Source organism: Tauraco erythrolophus, chromosome 3 (genome assembly GCF_009769465.1).
Source record: "Tauraco erythrolophus isolate bTauEry1 chromosome 3, bTauEry1.pri, whole genome shotgun sequence".
NCBI lineage: Eukaryota > Metazoa > Chordata > Aves > Musophagiformes > Musophagidae > Tauraco > Tauraco erythrolophus.
Genome location: NC_141467.1, coordinates 36,653,565 through 36,673,527, shown reverse-complemented (window position 1 = coordinate 36,673,527; position 19,963 = coordinate 36,653,565). Strand labels below are relative to the sequence as shown.

General features: G+C 39.5%; 2 protein-coding genes and 1 long non-coding RNA gene across 5 annotated transcripts in view; all 3 read right to left on the bottom strand.

Moving 5' to 3' along the window:
* The window catches only part of TEX10 (testis expressed 10), a 61,089-nt gene extending 51,089 nt beyond the window's left edge, over positions 1-10,000 (bottom strand). For 2 of the 3 annotated variants that reach the window (XM_086608517.1, XM_086608518.1), the window contains exons 1-3: positions 9,938-9,971; positions 7,012-7,200; positions 5,620-6,326 (exon numbers count right to left, since the gene is read on the bottom strand). In XM_086608517.1, the coding sequence (XP_086464643.1) occupies positions 5,620-6,326; positions 7,012-7,191 (887 nt within the window). In that variant the 5' untranslated portion in view covers positions 7,192-7,200; positions 9,938-9,971. Of the gene's footprint in view, positions 1-5,619; positions 6,327-7,011; positions 7,201-9,937 lie in introns of all 3 variants that reach the window. The other variant, XM_086608519.1, reaches the window with a different exon arrangement.
* Positions 408-5,076, bottom strand: LOC147528997 (uncharacterized). The gene is made up of 2 exons (XR_015222074.1): positions 3,801-5,076; positions 408-2,985 (listed from the first exon to the last, which is right to left on the bottom strand). It is a non-coding gene; the product is annotated as an uncharacterized LOC147528997 (long non-coding RNA).
* Positions 10,001-12,585: 2,585 nt separating the features above from the next.
* LOC147528996 (uncharacterized) overlaps positions 12,586-19,963 on the bottom strand; it is a 28,047-nt gene continuing 20,669 nt past the window's right edge. The window contains 4 exon segments of the mRNA XM_086608516.1: positions 12,586-13,099; positions 14,215-14,298; positions 17,902-18,102; positions 18,989-19,070. Coding sequence (XP_086464642.1) covers positions 14,219-14,298; positions 17,902-18,102; positions 18,989-19,070 — 363 coding nt within the window. The 3' untranslated portion in view covers positions 12,586-13,099; positions 14,215-14,218.

Here is a 19,963-nt window from a genome sequence, read left to right as displayed (position 1 = left end):
ATAAAATAAAAAGAAAAAAAGAAAAAAGATAAAGATCACACCTTTAAAAACAGATCAGAGCAATACCACTTCCCTGCTTTCTGAATACCAGGAAAAATTACTTTAATACATTAAAAATGTTTGCTTGCTTTCTTGCTAGATACTTCAGTACAGAAAAAAAGGGCGTTCACACCATCTACAACAAACCTGCTCCCAAGTCTCCCTGCAAGTTTGTGTGCTTCTGTAACAACTCCTCAGATTTCAGAGTTTCTTTCCCCATTGCTATATGTGAAGTCTATAAAGTGAAGAAATATGATTTGCATTATGGTATCACCTTCAATCAACAGAAAAGAATTCACTGTACTCGGCACAACAAAATAAAAAAGCTTTAAGCTCCTTGAAGCAAAATAATGAAACTGACTACAAAGTATTGTCAAATGCATGAGGTTTATTACAGTTAATAACCATCTCCAGCTATAATAAACATAATGGTCATATTAATAGGGAAAAAAAAAATCTGGAAAAAATAACTTTGGTTCTCACTTGATGTTTAACTATAAAGCTCTGGAGAACAACTAGCTGGAAAATTAGTAAAACGATCTGATAATCAAGTTAAACAAAAATTATCAAAAAATGAAGAGCTATAGTTTAAATTAAAATAACATCTCCCAGAAAGCAAGAAAATCAAGAACTTCCTCCCCCCCTCCCCCTCATAACACACATCGTGTTTCAAAAGGGATTATCAGCACAAATGACCAAATAGACTCCTAGGTAAATTCAGGCAATTTGTATCCATTTTAAAAAGAAGGTTCTGACATTGTTATCCATGACAATTTTGTTTTCTAACTCACAGTAGGGAATTCCCATCATAATTCTAACTTTATAACATACATAAAATTGGTATGCTGAACCTCCTGTTAAATTTCCTATTTTGGTCATGTTCTCCAAGTGATTTTTCTTTACATATACATCCAAAACAGGGTCTGAAAAACTATTTGCTTTCTTTCCACAGATAGGCTGAAAAGTTCTGTTCACAAACATTTTAATTCCATATCGGATTAAAGAGGTAAAGCAGTTTTTCCTGGTGATCCTGCTCATTTCCAAATCATGCAATTAGTTATATCCTTCTATGAAGCTGCATTTCTCATGCTGTTGCAATCATCTATAACATGCACATAATAGAAAATTTTATTTTGTCATTTCTCTCTGGTTGAAATTGGTATCTCAAGAAAATTACTAAGCCAAAAAAAAATCCAAGTATTAACAAACTGTAAAAGAACCAGGGAGAAGACATCTGCAAAGGAATAAAAAGAAAGCGTGAGACAAATGCAGGTTCTTTTTTGATGAAGACGAGAGAGAGCATTTAGATCTCCAGCACAAAACAAAAAAGACAAGTGGAAATATAACTGGTCATAAGAAAAAAAAGTTAGTTTTATCTTTAGTACCCACTGCAACTATCAGACACCTTAAATTTTTATAAAGCTTAGTATTAACTGCAGCAACCAATGTATGCAATCAATGTGATTTTGCTTATTTGTCCCTTTTTCATTGCTTTATGTCCCTTCTATGCCAGTTTCTTTCAGACTATAGAGTTTAGGGTGAATGGTTCCAACTTCGACATTTAATTCTCAATCCTCTAAAGACACAGTAGACAATCTCATCTTCCAGTTATAACCACAATGAATTCTCAAACAACACTGGACAAACCAGTTGATAACAAGACCATAACCTCACTGAGAAAGTTAGGTTGTCCTGTAAATGGTATGTCACGGCAGGACTATACGCTCAGCTGAGATTCTGAAATGTCAGTAATTGGTTAAAATAGTTCTGAAGTAGTAGTCTTTAATCTTTTCTCTGAAAATAATACCTGATACTACAGCAGAGCTCTGGAATTCAAGCAATCTATTTCTGGAACACAGAAAAAATCTCCCCATTAAACAGTGAGCAGTGCATGAAACCTGAGAAGTTGACAACACACACCTGAAGATTCCTACAAAAGTACAAAACCACACGCACACAACTATGTCAGTACTTTTCTGAAACAAGGGATGGAAAAAGAAGGAAGAGCCCATGCCAAAAGAGATACTCCACCCAGCTGCCAAAAGCATTTGGGCAAGAATACTTAGCATAGCTTTCATGTACTTTCGCAAAAGAAGCCCCCATCTCTCAAGATAAGGCTCCTCCAAATACTCCGGGTTAACAACAAAAGGGATAAATAAAATCTGATTGCCAGTAACAGACGATGACAAAGTATTACTGTAATCTGTCCACTATGCATTTGATCAGTGCAATATCCTTAGCATCGCAGCTTCACTTGAACTGGGAGGCTTTTATGTCAATTAAGCATTACTCTTTTTGTCACGTGTCTGTTACCACTGTTCTTTAATGGTAAGGCAGCTCTCAAACACTACAGAGCATATCACCTTCATATCGGTACGAAATGCTATTGAGAGGAGCTGCAACATATTTGTGTACCCCTGAAGCTGTAATTTTTCTTTAAAATGCCAATGTTTTTATAAAGCAGGACCAAACAAAAGAAAACTGCGTAACATATCTGTCATTTGGCAGTAAGAGGACAACGGAAATTCAGCAAAAGGAAGTCAAGGAAGTGTAAAGGAAACAGAAAATAAGGAAACGACTTTCTGCTGCTTAAAGTAGGAAAAGTCATCGGAAGTTAGTAAGCTTTTATGGCTCAGTCTAAGCCAGGTTACTGTCCTCCTTTTTTGCGTGCACTGCCAACTGCAGCAAAGAACCACTCAGTACACCAAGCGAACTGCATTTCCTGTTCCTATCTGATGCACAGGCCGCAGCATTTATTCACTATGCTTTGTCTTCCATTTCGGTCTCTCAAGTCTTCTTTGCTTTTCTCTGCAGCTTCATTTTGTCCTTTCTCAGCAGAAACAGAAGCTCCACCGTTTCTCTTCAGCACCACTTCCAGTCCAAAAAAAGATCACACACCTTGGTATCACCATATTTAAGCTGTGAAGCCTTTCTATTTTTCCACACCTGAAATGAGTTTGATGCAAAAAGCAGCACAATCAGCACATAAGGCAGAGGATATATTCTAATAATTTCCTAATTCACTGTAATCTTTAATTCACTCACAGTAGGAAGAACTAGCACACAACAGAAAATAATAGTCTTAAGATTTGCATTGTTGAATCATTCTGCACTCGAGGCTGAGAATCTATACTTTTTACTAAACATTAATACTGCAAACTGATTCTGAAAATCCCCTTCCACAATCACTAGGTTATCAATGAGGTGCCATCCCCACCCAATGAACTTGCATGATTAAAGAAATAAAGGAAATTTAAAAATTCAGCATACTACTAGCGGTGTTTGGAAGCCGCCTTTTTACAGAACAAAGCTGAAACTTACTTGCAGTATTACTGACAAGGCCATCAATACATGCACACCGCAATTAGTTACGTACGGTTTGGCCAGCTCATTATAGTTAGGACTTGACTATCTGTGCATTGACTTCTTCAAGCAAAACCACACACGCTGTTTGACATTTTGCAAGTACTCAAGGAGCATAATAGATGTTTTGCATCTCTTACTAGAAGTTACTTCTGTCCTTGCAGTAATGGCCATAGTAGAGGCCTGGGAATGCCTGTAAAAGGCTACAGCTGGGACCGGAAGAGACAGAATTAAACACCTTCACATTACTAGAAAAGATTTCAGTGGCAAGTACAACAGCCACTACAGTAACTATCCATCTTGTGGACATCCACTAAAAGAAGCTGTAGTGGCCCTTTGTGCAAAATGAATATATCAGAAACATGCACAAATGCAATAAAATGAGAACATGTCAGTACCTTCTGCAGATGGCCCTTCTCTTCCCATTCTTCTGTTCTGCTGCCATCAGCTTGCTTTGCCAATCTCGCCTTGGATTCTAGCAATGTTTCCTTCTATTCTTCTGGCTCCTCCTCACGCTTGCGAATGCCTTTTTGAAAGTATTTATAACCACAAGCAGATGACGATGTTTCACCAAAATCTAGCTCCTCAGAAAAGTGGAATCCAATTCAGGTGACACGAGATGTAAAGTTTATTTTCCTAGACCTTGGATACAATGCATCTTCAGCTATTACAGGGCATAGCATATCACACAGTGCATATCATTCAGGGCACAATACGAGAATCCTCTGATATACGATGGGCCACAACTGTATGCTTCTGACTGAGAGATGCAGTCCATAGGACTGTTTTGTGTTCAGCACTGAACCCTTGCCCCTGCCTCAAGTGAGCTTCACTGGCCTAGTTTCCAGCTAAAGTTTTGCCTGCAGCAGGTATCGTTGGTCATGACTGAACTCTCCTGTTACCCTTATGAGAATAAGCTGCACATTTTACTTAGCTTAATACAGATTTCCTATACCTACCCCAAGTAATATGCTATCTACCAAGAGGAAGTCTAGGAGAACAGAAATGGAATGGTCATTCGGCTGTCTCCACAACAGAGATGGAAAACACCTGCTAATTCAGGCCAACATCTCCTCTTCTGCACCTCATTCATTCAAAGGTAGGAGATGAACTTGGCAGTGGGTTTTATACCTTTTTCTGTCACTGACCTCCTAGACGAATTTGGTATAACTGCTTTATATCCCTTATTCTGTCTGCCCCAGCAATAAAACAAGGATTTTTTTTTTCTCTTTGAACCACTTCCCATGGATTAGAAGTGCTGTATAATGACTAAACAATTTCTGGTTTTCAAACTGTCATTCCAGGTCTCCTACCAGCAGGTATGTAACATCTATAGTAATGCATATACATGAGGATGTCAATGTTTAAAAGGTACCATAAAGTGGAGTGGGAAGTTTCCCTCTAGTTTGAGGAGTGGGTGAATCAGAAAGGAAGAAGAGAAATATAGATGGTTAGTTATTTCTCCCTTAACTTCAGCTCACATCTATTTAGGGTACTACTAAAAACACACAAACCTTTCTGTGACTAAGCACACCATGCTTTCCTCCATTTTCATCAACATATCTCACACAAGATGTCATTTATCCATAATGAATATATAAACCAGTGAATTGATTAAAAATATCTGGAATGGGAATAATTGATTAAAAATATCTGGACTCGGAATAATTCATTAAAAATTGATTAAAAATTTCTCGAATTGGAATCTCAGCAGAACTCCACACAGCCAGACACATCTTACGATGCTGTCCATTTTGAAAGGAGCTATACTCAAATAAAAGAGACTCCTGAACTTATGACACAGTCTTGAAGGAAAAAGCACAACATTTCATTAAAATTCATTATCACAGCGTATCACGTCTAACGTAAAGAAATTCACCTGCCTGCCCTCAGGTCCTGAAACAACCTGTAGTCGTCGGTTCGCATTCCAAAAAAATGCTTGAGTTGGTCTTCCAAAATTATTATGAATAGCATAAAACACAGCTCTTACTGGATAACAGGAAACTTCACGTTATACGCACAGCAGAGTCACCTGCTGAGTATTTCCATATTTTCAAGCCACTGTAGTAGACTGCACATTACACTAAATGCCCTAAAATACGGCTAAGGGACAATCTCACAATAAAAATTAAATTGTTGTCTTCAACAACGAACCACAGTTCAACATTGTGATCACAGAGTTGACATTAATTCCCAAACTAGTTAACGTTTTCTCACCTCAGTCTAAATGATGAGTTGATCTTTGGTCGTAAGCCACCATTTTGAAACAGTTGTATGTGTTGCTGATTATTTGCATGGGCCTTCCAACTTATACATACGGGGTTCCTCACAGAATGAGGGCTATCCTTTTGTTCTTGAAGCCCTTCATCCTCTATTTCACTGGATCCATCTACCACTGCTTGGAGAAATTTCTTGAGCCTGGTAAGTACATTCAACCTCCACTGCTGAGAAGTTACTCTGCGATTTGGGTTAACAGAGAGCATCCAGGAAAGTTTCTCTCTGCTTTTCATTCTTTTTGACAGTTGCTGGTGAGAAATAAGCTCTACAAAATTCTTCAACAATATACTGCTGCGGTCTGTGAGAAGAGCTGGATATGCTTCCAACAAAACGTCCAAGACTTTCAATGAATCTTCCTGAATTCCCTCACTGATATGAGTCATGGCACTGGAGAGATGGGCACTTACCAAAGGAAAAAATGGAGCAATCTGTTCCGCTCTTATTTTTGAAGCCAAGAATTGCAGCAGGTGAACAGCTGCTCCTCTGACACCAGAATCTTTGTCTGTAAACACAGCTGCCACCTCGCTTATTATATTCGAAAGATGTGCATCAATTACAAACGGATACTGAGACAGGAGATCTTTAAGCCCAAGAAGTGCATTATGCTTAACCCCAGGACTATAGTGATGCATCTGTGAAAGCAGATCCTAAAGGGAAAGAAACACATATACTTGCTAAAATTATTACTTTAAGCTCTTTAAACTTCCCCATCTATTTTCCTTTAACACATAAAAATACAGAATCTATTCTCATGACGTACTACTGTTCCTAACAGTACAAAATGTTCAGAAAAAGCATAACAGTTTAAAGCATAACAATGAACAAATCGTCAAAATTCAATGACAGCAAAAACAAGAAATCACGACTTTTTCTTCAGGTAATTAGATAATCTTCATTCTTACATTTATGCCCAACCCAACTGACTTAACAGAGAGAGGAGATAGAAGACAATGAAAAAGAAGGAAAGCAGAACCACCACACAAAGAAATGCAAAATTTTTTTAAAACGTCATCTCAGGAAGTCTGCTTTTTAAAATCCTGTCCTTAAGTCATGATTCAAGACTTTCAAAACTCAAATGTTAATCCTGGATACTTAAATCAGTGTGCAATTTTAGTTTTTACATTGCTGAAAACCTTTCCCTTAGGTTACATGCTGGTCCACCAATTTGAGTTATTAAATTCATGGGTTACCTTACTGTCAAGGACAGAGAGGCTGTATTCAGATACTCCCCTGGGCTTTAAGGCTTATTTTCCTAAACTCTAGTAAACATAGTAAACCTAGATAAATAACAAGTAATCTTCTGTCACTTCAGAACGTAATGTCACAGTGTACCTTTATGTTAAGCTTTCTATTTTGTGTAGGAAGCACTCCATCTTCTTTAAGCTGCTCAGGAATTTGTATGGCCTTTGTTTTGAAGGTAGTATCAGTTGCATTCTCTAGTCTAGGTTTTTTTTTCCCAACTTTTAATTTCACTTTCTGGAAATCTTCTTGATGTTTCCTTTTTTTAGTCATTCTGATTCTCTGCAAAAAGATATTCAGAATTTTAATCTGATTAAACACACTACAAACAAGTATTTTTTCCACCAATGAGCAGCAACTTCCTAACAGAGGCTACTGTTTTTAATGCTTTTTCCTATGCATAAACTAGTGTCTGCTCCTAAGACAAGATGCTAGGCTAAACAGGCATGCAGGCTGACCCAGTACAACTGTTGTTTTAGTGTCCAGAAAACATTTTCCTGCTCCTTTGGTTGTCTTTGTTTTGAGAACTACTTTACTGAAAAAGATCGCTGAAGTATCTGTATCTTCCACTGCTTTAAGTTGTTGGTTTGGGTTTGTTTTAAAAAGTTCCTGCCAGTAAAGCAACTTTTTACATAGCTGACTCTTGTCATGTCAAAAGAGCTCCGTGAACTGTTTCATTAATTTGTACATTGTTTACCAAGTCAATCACTAATAGCACACAGTCTGCACAGGTAAAATCATGGGTTTAATCAAGCCTTCATTGATAACAGCAGCACACAACAATCTAAGAAAACTTCCACTACACAATGAAAAGTCTAGTCTGTGCATTTAAAAACAATAACTAGAAAGAATGGTGGGGGAAGAAGGTTAAATGGACACATATCGAGTAAAAGGAGACTGAAAAACTAAGTCATACTTAATAGGGCGTAAGAAATAAGGCAGCATGAGCAGCTGTACTTAGAAGTTGTACAGACATGAATAGATGAACAATAGCTAAAACAAATTAAACCCCGCACATCAGTTGCTTTTGGTTTTGATATATCTGTACTGATAAAAGTACTCTTAATTCTACTAGATTTATAAAAACAAACATACATTACAACACAAGTTCCTTTATTTCATCTTCCTTCCCTCGATCTCTGTACTTCTCAACATCCCATACAAATTGTGCCTATATTTCTGATAATTAAGCCCATGAATCCACAGTCTGATGACTCCTAGAAGTGGCTGTACGGATTATTTACAATTTAAAAGGGGGAAAGGGGAGACAAGCACAAAGCCATTATGATGTTGAGGCTTAACATCTCACAAGTTTACAAACAGGTAGTTTGTAGAGCTGGAAATCTGAATATTTCCAGATTGCACTGTGCACACTAGAGAGGTCCATTCTGCCAGGTACATAAACTTTTTTTTTTCCTTTCCTTCAAACGACAATTTGGGTAACTAGGTTTTGTACATTCTTAGCATCTGAAATACAGAAAAGAGCTACGAGTACAAAGTTCAAAATTTAAAGACAAAGCTTACTACAAAAAGAAAAAAAGCAAAACAATACAGCTGACCAAACCTAGAAATTTCTAAATAAAATATCCAAATAATGATTCTTTTATGATGATCATCATTCACTCTAGAAAATAGAATTCTACAGCTGATTTGCCCGATGGACTTCAAACTCTAAATTCGTGCTGTATTACAGTATTTCATACACATATCATCAGGATAATCATGAAGTAATGTTTTAAATCCAATTCTCATTTTCTGTTCTTTTAAAATAATTTAAACAACTGATTACACAAACATTTGACTATAACTTAATTTCTGCTTTTCACATGCTAGCTTAAAACAGCTGTAGGCAAGATCACTTTAATCAAAGTGTAAATTTAGCCTAAGTAACTCATCAACTGAAAGGGCTTTAAAAAAGACTCGGGGTTTGGTGTCAAAACAAAAACGTCCTTTAGCATCCAAGTACAACAACAATGGGTTTATAAGCTTTTGATTTTTACCATATGCATCTTTTAGGGAAGAACTACAGCAAGATTTTCATTACTTGATCGCAAGACATATGCAAACCACTAGAACCCTTTGAAATGAATGTTATTTCCACTTGCAAAGCTTGTTTTAATGGAGACATTTAGGAAGCCCCACTCTGCAAGATAAAATGTTTGGCTTCCAATTAGCATTAAAAGCTTTACAATATAGGCAGGCACACCCCTGAACAAAGTCAATTAAGTTCTTTTAAAGGAGAAGGCTTTGAAAATATGCTTTCTCCTACTGAAACAAAAAAAACCCCCATAGTTTACCTTGCACTACATATTTGGGAAACAGTTTACTAGAAATCTAAACACATGTATTTCCAATTCATATGTACCACACTAAACCAGAGATAAAATGGTTACAAAATCATGTAAACACCACAGCGTCCATGCAATGAGACATTAAGTAAAACTGTATACAGCTTATGAAATTATGCACAAATTTTAATGAAACTTCTCGCTGAAACAACTGTTTGCCTTTTGACTCCAACCCTGTTGGCCCTTCTCCAACAGGACTGAGCTAAGTGCACCTAACAGTTTCCGCACTACTACAGTTTTACAATCCCAAACATTAAAATAACCTCAAATCAATACTACTTTCCTTTAACGTAAAGCTGTACGCAGCACTTTTCAGGAGCTACTTCAGGAGTCCCACTGCCAGCCTCGCATCAGGCTTAAGGAAACAGAGAGCAACCAAAAGGAGCGGCTGCTTTACCTGCAATTGACTCCCTTGCAGCTCTGAGGCAGTGTCCTCAGGGAATCTTGCTACCAACACACATTTACGAGCTCAAGCAATCAGGAAAATCCTGAGAAACCAGAAGGTATGGTGCATGCCCTAACTCCTCTCATCTGACAAAGATTCCCACGGGGACGAGTTCTCTCCCAGCGAAGGGCGAAGCTCACTCGCAAGCAGCCCCGAGGCTCCCGCGCGGGACGGCGCTCCCGGTCCCCGCAACACCCGGCAGCCCCAACGCGCCCCAGCGCCGTACCCCAGAGCCACAGCGCGGCCGAAGCGGAGGCGGCTCCTCCCGCAGGTCTAGGCCGTTGAACCACCTTCCTCACCGTCCCGGGACATCTTTCCGCTTGATCCCGAAGCGCCGTTTCCCTTCACTCCGCTCCAGTCGCTCTACGAGGCGTTTAAATGAAGCGCGTTAGTGCCCGCCCGGAGCCGGGGCTCCCGGCGGGGAGGCCGCGAGTTCGGCTCCCGGGAACCCCCGCAGCCGCGCCGGAGAAGAGCCAGGGCTTCGCCAGCGGCAGGCGAGGCGGGAGCGGCGGCTGAGGGAAGCCGCCGGGCGAGCAGCGGCACGCACCCCGGGGGAGGTGGGGCAGGGGCGGCGGGCGACGACGACACCCGCGGCCGGGGGCGCCGAGGCCGCCGGTTCCCCAAGAGCGGCACGCCCCGGCTGTGCTCACGCTTTCCCGCCGCCCTGCGCAGGAGCGTACGGGAAGGGGGTGGGTCACACAAAAGGCGGCCGCCAGCGCAGGGCAGAGCGAGCGCGGCGGCCGCCGGCCGCGCCCCCGGGCCGGGCCGGGACAGGCCGGGCCGCGCCGCGCGCCTCCTCCCCCCGCGCGGCGGCGGCAGCGCCACCGAGCCCCGCGCGCGCCACACCGGCCACTCACCAACCACGCGGCAGCGCGAGCCCCCTTCCGCCCCCGAGGACCTGCCCGGAAACGGCCGCCCACGTGAGCGGCCGCAGCCGGCGCCCGCCCCCCGCGGGAAGGAGCGCGCTTCCTGCCCGCGCCACGGGGGCCGAGGCGCTGGCGCCACCTGCAGGGGCGGCGAGCGGCGCGGCGGGAGCCGCCCGGGAGCGCCGGGAATGAGCCCAACCGAGGGTGGTGAGCCGGCGGGCTTTCAGCCGCGGGAGAACAGCGCGAGGATTTGTTTTTCTTTCCCGCGAAGTGGTGCGCTCTCCGGCGACGGGTTACAGCAGGGTCGCCCTTTCCTGTGGTGAGAGTTCTTCGCGGGCAAAGCAATCTGCTAAACAAAGCAACGGAAACGATCCACAGGATCGCTTAAATATATATATTATATATATATAGTAGAGCAGTCAGTTGGTGAAGGAGTGAGCCGTGACAGCCTCGTCAGTTTTTTTTCTCACACCAGCTTCCTAAGATACTCGGAGACGCATTTTCTACTTCGCAGCCTGACAAAAGCTTCTAAACGGGAGGAGACGCTTTTGCAGCGGAGCGTTCAAGTAGCTTTGAACTGACCTCCAGTTCTCACTGGTTTCCGTCTCCTCGAACCGCATCGTGATATATCTTGCCTTAATGCATCAGCCAGGAGAACAATCCAGCCAGGTCATCCAAGTAATTACACTGCACTAGTTCGAGTTGAACCAACATGGGCGACTGATAGAAGTTCAACAGCACTGCAAGATGCCAGCATCCCATCACACAAGGCATTACGTCATTTTAATTACTGGAATCAGAGATATCTTGGCTCAGGCTTCTTACTTATAGTAAGTAATAGGATTGCCTTCATGCCTTCTTTGAGCCCAGCTACTTTAGCTCTTGATTTGTGTCTCATTTCCTCCAACAAGAATGCATTAATGATAATCTGTGTTTACAGACTTGGAAAACGTTTAGAAGAGAATTTTGGTGAAGGCAATGCAGAGCCATCATTAGCATTTCAGGTTTCACGTATAGCATCAGACCATCAGGCACACTATATCATTTTGTACACTGATACCTATATCAAATTTACAGTATGGGGCTTGCTGCTTCAAAAGGGGTAAGGTAAGTCAGAAGGACAGAGCACAATCCTAGAAGCAAAAGAGGAGGATGTTTCCACACCTGTCTAGTAACAGAGATCATCACCATCTACACCACACAGTAACTCTTCTGCTGCACATTCAGAACTTTTCATTTCCTATCCATTCACCTGTGAATACCCTTCTCCTTTCTACTTCTGCCTTCCAAGAGGAGTACAAGTTCTGTGTTTTTTTGTTAGAGATCATTTCCCCAAAGCTCTGTGGTCTCTGAGTAAAATGTGTAAAGCTGAAAGAAAAAATTATTGTCTCTTGGTTTAATTTTTCTTACTACCTCTCAAGTTTTAATTTTACTAATTCTCCAGTTACCCTAGATGTCTGCCTTGCTGTTATTGTGAAAAACGATCAAAACGTATAATATTGAACACAGTCAGCAACATCATTTAGGCATTATTAGCAAAGAGAATGCCTTTTTTCCTTACTTTGCAATTCTGGCACAAGTAAAACATTATCCTTAAAAATTATTTGTAACAAACATACAGTTTTGCATTAGTATGAGAATATGCCAAGCCATCACAAAACACAGGCAGATACAAGAACAAAATAATCTCTTTTGCAGCCTCTATTTGCACCAGAAAAAAAAAAAAGTTTAAGGGGAAAAAAACTGTACAACTGAATAGACTATGTTAGGCTATGTTCACAGAAAACATTGCTAGAAGCATACACTTCATGATTTTTGTGCAGTTACGTTTTCTCCGCTGTCTTTGAGAAGCACAGCAGCACCCTGCAGCATATCATTCAAAGCATTTTGTATCAGCGTGCTATGGATTTAGTGGTCTTTCCATTTTCAGCATGCTGCTCTTGCACCAAGGGGAAAAAAAGACTCAAATCCAAGTAATTTCAACTTTATTTTAACTTTATTTCCACTGGGAAGTATTCCAACATTAAAAAAGACGCTGTCCCAGAGATGGCCATTTATGACAGCTGAGCATTCTGATTTTAATATTTTAATTAATAGAATGTTATGCACTTTGAAAATGAGGAAAAAAAAAAAGATGTTTCTGCTTTTATCTTCTGTATGACAGAAACAGAATTCAGAATTTCGTACCACCTAAAAGACGTTTCTACTGATCGAGTTAATCTCCATTAAGCAGGCATTAACAGTGCCCTTATTATAGAGTAAATGAGCTGTAAGAGCTCTGGTTCCACCTCTGCTTCTGACAAAAACATATCTAGAGGCACTCTAGGAATTATTCACAAATTCTTTAAAGCAGCACTTTGTGTTTAATTGACACTGAACTGTTTTCATCCCTGTGCATTCATAGAAGAAAACTAACCAATTCTGTTGCTGCTTTCTTCGTTATCTTATTTTCATGGTGTCTTGCATTCCATGATCTGAAGATGTGAAACCATCAGGATGAGGATTCTCAATTCCATCCAGATCTCAAAAAAAAAAAAAAAAGTAAGTTAACATTAAAAGGTTCATTTACCATCTGGCCCCAGCATGTCTATATTATACCAGCATTTGGCTGCAAAGCTGAAGAGCTTTAATTAGAACCACTGAATGCTATCCAACATCACGAGCAGGAAGAAAATTGTAATTACACAATTTAATTTGGAAAAGTTTTTTTTTTTTCCCCCAATTTGTAACCATCCAAAACATTTTCCGTCATCCTCCAAAAGTAGTAGTCATTAATATGTAGACCTTTACGTTCAGTCAAAACCACTACTACTTTAGTTGGAAAAAAGTTCACGTTGGAAGAGCCTGGATTGAAGGACAATATAAACCAGATTTCAGTTCATTCTCGTATTGGTGGAATAAGAGAAGACAAAAGATACTTCCATTACCATATCCGTGCCTCTTCACCGTATTCTGGTTAGATCTCTTGGGACATATCTCTGAATTTGAAGTATAGTCACCGTCTGCTGACTTAGCTAAAACTTCCAATTATCTAGGCTCCTTAAATTGGCTATAATCCAGGCAATTCTCAACTCTGAACTGAACTTTTTATTATTATTTTTAATCTTTATTTAAAAAAAAAATATGTAGACACCTATTCATAATCCTTACATGGGGAGGGGATTTTTGATTACAGAAGCTTTTGAGTCAGGCCCAGCAGCCACAGAGAATAACTTCCAAGTATTTGTTGTGGGATGAATTTGTACTGCTGACTGCAGTAGTTCATTCTGTTGATAACTCTTTGTAAGAGAACCAACAATAAGAAGAGATCAGACTGTCAATGTATAGTATTTAATGATATTGAGAAAAACAACAGCTGTTTTAAAATTATGTTTTAGCATGGAAAGAATGAACATGAGCATTACAACCTTTCAACAAATAGAAAGACATAGAAATAGAGTATTTCTATATAATAGAAACTTCAGCCATGTGGAGAAATAAATAACAAAAATCTAAACCCCAAGTTATTAATTTAATTAAAATAACACTGTACAAAATTTGAACATAGCAAAATCAGCTACATTGTTGTTTCATTTAATAGAAAGTCAATCTCAAACTTAGAGAGAGTAAACATTGCTATATTAACTCCATTAACTACCATGTCACTGTGTGCTGCCATTTCTTGGTCTTCTCAGAGTTCCGCTTTCAGTCAGGATCCTTATAACATTCGGAATATCAATTCCTTAGTTAAAGGCAAACAAACAAAACCAGAAAATAAGTGGTCTGATGATAAAATACATTTAAAACCACAAGTTTTTCAAGTTAGTGAAACATTTAGATGTTGACATAAGTTTGGATCTTTTCATATTAAACGAAAAATATCTTAAATGTTCACAATCAGAATGTGCCTGGAAACTGGAACTGTATGTTGCTACCAACAACCGTACTGGTCCAGTTCAAGGGTCTGTCTTGCCCCTCTGCTTTGGCTCCAACTTTCAAAGATCTGCAGCTGGTAATCAAGAAAGCCTGACCAAAAGTGCTTGATTTTATCACTGTAACAGTAAGTCAAAGCGTCCTCTTTCGAACGCAAGGAAGAAGGCCACGTTGCTTTGATGAAACTAATGCTCATGACTTCAGGAGGGGGAGAGGAGAAGGAGAAACACACGGACAGCTGAAGTGGTAATAATAACCATTCAGTGGCCATAACCAAGTACTAAGGGAGGAGTAAGAGCAGAGCAAGTGTGCCTAATGCTTGGTGGGGTGTGGGAATATTGCATTCTCTCAGTCTCAGATCGCCTTCAGCTCAGGAAACTTTCCAAGTCTGATAGGGCAGACTTTCCAGAAGCCCTCAACTGGTCCCACTTCCAAACACTTGTCCAGTCTGGCCCAGACAGCGAAGACAAGGACACATAATATTTTTGTATCCACAGCATCTTTTTGCAAGGAGCTCCATAGATCATCCACCTACTGGATGTCTCTTTCTGTCTATTTTGAAGTTGGATTCCCTCACTACTCCAAGTTTACGGATCAAAAGCAATAGGAAATAACAAGAGTTCTGTCTGTCACCTCCATCCACTTCAGATTTTATAAATCTCTTATAAAATCTCTCAGTCATCTCTTTTCCAGGCCAAAAAGAGTCCTAGCTTTCTATTGCTTCTTTTATGGAAGATATTCCCGTATTTTGTTGCCTTCTCTAAACTTTTTGCAGCAATAAAGTCCTTTATCTGAAATAAGGGAAACAGAAATACATGCCCTATGCCAGATACAGGGAAAGTGAGAGTTTGTGCAACAGCAAAATGATGACCTCTCATCTTGCTTTCCATTCTTTCCTTAATTCCTTGTATTCAATGTATTTTTCTGACATTGATAAGTTAGTATTTCCACTGATCTGATGAAAAGGCTTTTGAAATTTGTCAATTAATCAACACTTCAACTGTTTTAATAACATCGTATCACAAAATTTTGTCATCCAGATACTTATTCCTTTTTCCAGGTAATTTGTGAAGATATTAAACAGCACCGGTCTTAAGCACTGGCACACAGTTCTCTATTGGAACCTCTTTCATTGTAAAAAGTAATTGCCTATTTGTTATCTGTTTATTATTTAAACAATGCAAGGATTTCCATCTTTTCCCACAGCCATTTAGTTCCCTTAAAAGCCTCTGATTAGGGTATCTATCCAAAGCTCCTTGGAATTCCAAACAGACTATATGAACTGGATTCCCTTTGTCTGACTCCTTTGCTGACCCTTTTCAAACAACTCCAAAAGTCTGTAAGGAAGGATTTCTTATCACAAAAAGCCATTTTCATTATCCCCCAACCACTCTAAGCAGATCATATTTTTCCAAGTGTCCACTAATTCCTGCTTTGTTTTTCTAAATCGTTTCTGTTCACCTATCCAAGAGAAGCTAGCAGTTTCAAAGATCACATGGAACCTTGTACTGCTCTTTGCTGGGATGGAATGAAAATTTTTCATAGCAGCCTGTATGGTGCTGTGTTTCGTATTTGTGGCCAAAACAGTGTTGATGACACACCACACCAGTGTTTTGGCAATTGCTGAACGGTGCTTAGACAGTGTCAAGGCTTTCTCTCTTTCCCACTCTGCACCCCCACAGTGAGTGGGTTGGGATGGGAAAAAGACTGGTGGGGGACACAGCTGGTATAGCTGACTCAAACTGGCCAAAGGGATATTCCATACATTCTGCTCAGAAAAAAAAAAAACAAACAGGGAGGCAAGGGGATAGGGTTGGCTTCCAAGGTGGCTGTTGCTCAGAGACCAGCTGGGTATCAGTCTGCTTGTGGGAAGTGCTGAGGGTTTGTATTTGTATCACTTGTTCCCCTCCTCCTTGGCTTCACTTCTTACATTGTCTTTATCACGATCCATAAGTTTTCTCACTTTTTTCCTTCCTATTCTCTTCCCTGTCCAGCTGCAGGGGGCAGTGAGCAAGCAGCTGTGCTGAACACACAACGAAACCTTAATAAAAGGGAAACATACATAAAAAGAGAACCACATTTGCCACCTACAAATTTTCAGGTTCCAAAGGAAGCTTTATGGGAGAAATCACTACTTATCAGTAACTTTACCGTTTTGTTCTGGAGGTCCTGAGGACCAGGTGATATTCATGGAAGAGTTAAAACCATGGAAGCAGCAAATGGTTACATGTTGCCAATTTATTCCAGAAATTCCATTCCAAACTGATACTCTGCAGAGTTGTGTGCACATACATGTGCCCAAGGAGAGGTTATAGCATGGATTACAGTCTCCCCAGTTTCTTCCACAGAGAGCACTCAGGCAAAGAGTATCCTAAGCTTCTCTACAATGTACTCATCTTCAGCATTCTTTTTTTTACCCTGATGATACTAAACATGCTCTGACCAGCTTAGAAACGTACATAGGAAGCTTCTGAAGAAAGGGCAGCAGTTGACTGGAGACATGAGAAGGTTTAGTAGCTGAATTAGAAACTTGTAAGCAAAAGAAAGACTACCTGTCTCTGATTCATTATAATTTCTGTTACTGTGCATATACAGTTCCTTCAGGAATCAATAAGTAAAAATTTCATTGCTGTTGGCATTCCCAAAGTCATTGTTTCACCAGTTACATCACAGACAAAAGATTCTGCTTTTTTCTAATAACAATATGCTTGATTTCAGTTTATTATCTCTCACCATGCACAGGCTGAAAGAGTTGGGGCTGTTCAGCCTGGAGAAGAGAAGGCTCCGGAGTGATCTTATTGCAGCCTTCCAGTACTTAAAGGGGGCCTACAGGAAAGCTGGAGAGGGACTTTTTTGCAAGGGTATATGGTGATAAGACAAGAGGCAATGGCTTAAAAATGAAAGAGGGGAGATTTAGATTAGATATAAGGAAAAAAATTTTCACTCATCATGGTGAGGCACTGGAACAGGTTGCCCAGAGAAGTTGTAGATGCTCCATTCCTGGACATGTTCAAGGCCAGGTTGGAAGAGGCTTTGAGCAACCTGGTGTAGTGGAAGGTGTCCCTGCCCATGGCAGCGGGGTTGGAACTAGATGATCTTTGAGGTCCCTTTCAACCCAAACCATTCTATGATTCTATGAAATGTTACTATGCACAAATGAGAAAAGAACTTAAAAAGAAATTCAGCAATTCTTAACACCTTCATGGGAAGGCAAACATTTTGAATTAGAATTCCCAAACTGGATCCTGCAGAAGTTAAAAGGGGAAAAAAATAAAAGTCTCTTCAGTCCTCCTGAAAAGTTGTTTGACCCATATAGTCCTTAATATTTCACAGAGATAACAAAATTATATTATGTATATTTTTATATATACGTGTGTGTATATATATATATATACATGTATACGTGAATTACCTCTAAAAGCCGGATTTGCTGCTGCTATTTTGTGTAGAGTAGCAGTAACTTCCTCAACATTCATATTTCTTACACTGTTCAAAAATTCAGTAGTGATGTTGTTTTCATAGACTGTTTCCAAAGAGACAGTTGAAAAGTTTTGGGGTTCATCATCTTCATTTACTGATAACGACTGCTTAGCTGATCGGCTGCTTGCATAGTCTTAAAAAAGAGAAATACTGCTTTTCAGTAAGAGAAGATTCTCAAGCTTCCCCACCACACAAGGGTCGGGAGGTGGCTGAAAGCTATTTCCATTATGCTTACAAAAACGAACTAGAAGTTCCAAGTCTCATATATTATAAGCCTTTGCAATTTTTGTTATTAGCATTGTATTAATTGAGGTTTTCAAAAGCTAAACTTCCTAGAAAAAAAGAAAATTGACATTGCACAGAAAAAAAAAATATACAAAATAGCTTCACTAGTATTCTAGGTATTTTGCCTCTCCAAGCATATGATTGTACTTCCTATGCTTGAAAAAATAACCATTTGTTTATATCAAGAAGCAAATTACCTCAAAGAAATCCAAGATTCTTTGAAAACATTAATCAGAAATATTAAGGCCAAGTAGCTGCAATATTCAAGTATTAAACAGAATTATCCATCCTATACAAAATAATTTTGTTTCCACTAACATCTTGATTGGAGTAGACCTGCACTAAGCCTTTTCTTCTCCAAGAAGGGAAAGAAATGGCAGGAAAAAGAAAAGGAAAAAAAAAACAGCCAGAGTTAAACTTTGAAAGCCTCCTTAGAAACAGTTACCTATGGACAGAGGAAAGTCTGAGTCGATACTAATGCAATTTCTCACCAAATCCTATAGTTAAGTGGAATGAATGTTTTTGAATAGTCTGCCCTTTCTAACATTTGTAGAGGATGGGAAAAAACCCTCAAAACTAGTAATTTATGCTACTTGACCCTGACTTTATTCTGCTTTTAAGCTCTGCTTTTAGAGAAGCAGGAAAAAAAAGGCTTACTAAAATTTATGCAAGGTTCAGTGTTAAGATTAAAGCACATTCAAGATTGCAAAGCCAACGTTACCAGTATCAGTCACTAATACCTGCTGAAGTCAGGCCAGACTGTTCTGTGGAATATTCCAATCCTGCTTCTCCATTATATTCAGTATCTAAGAGGTCCTACGAGTTCAAATAAAGTTGTGTTCAGAATTTTATCAAGACAACCTCTTGAAATGATGAACTACTACATTTTTAATGATCACAAACCAAATAAGAGACCAGTATTTCTGCTACTAAATCTGAAAAATAAAGTATTTCTTTGAAAATCGTGCAGCTGGTAATGAACTTCTATGTATGTGTGACACTGCTCACTGTATCTCTCTACATCTGAAACAGTACTGTATTAGGCCAAGAAGTGATACTTACAGAGCCTAATTCTCAACCTGTCAGATCTAAAAAGGAAGCATTTTACACTCAGAAAAAAAAAAAATTACCAGTTGAAAGATCACAGTTTAGAATACTAAAAAAATCCTAAAGTGAGACAACATTTTATTTTTCTATAACTAGTGGGTTACAAGTTACAGAACAATCAAGTTCTAACTGAAGTAACATATCAGATTTTGCCCTCCTTCCATATGGATAAATCCACAAAATCCTTTATGGAAAAAACAGCAGGAACAAGGTGAAAGTAAGCTTAATGAGGAAGGGAAAAGCAGTAAATAATAAGAACTACAGGCATTGAATTTATCATGGAGAAGTACTTCCTTTGGGGCAGAAAGCAATCAATAGAGGGAAGACGGAATATAAAGAACAAAGATAAACTTTGTAATAAAGTCCTGAATTAAGAAAGGCTTTTTAAGACAAAAAAAAGAAACAACAAAAAACAAACAAAACTTTTTTTTCTTGAAGTGTCACTTCTGTGATTCTCTCCAGCTTGTTGGCTGGTACTTACCCTCATTTGGCATTTTCCACTTAAGCTCACTCTTTAAATAAAGAACAGCTACTAGTTAAGTAGTGGTAGTAGTAGAAGTAGCTGTTGTGTTGAATGAGGTCTGTTCAATAGTGACAATTCT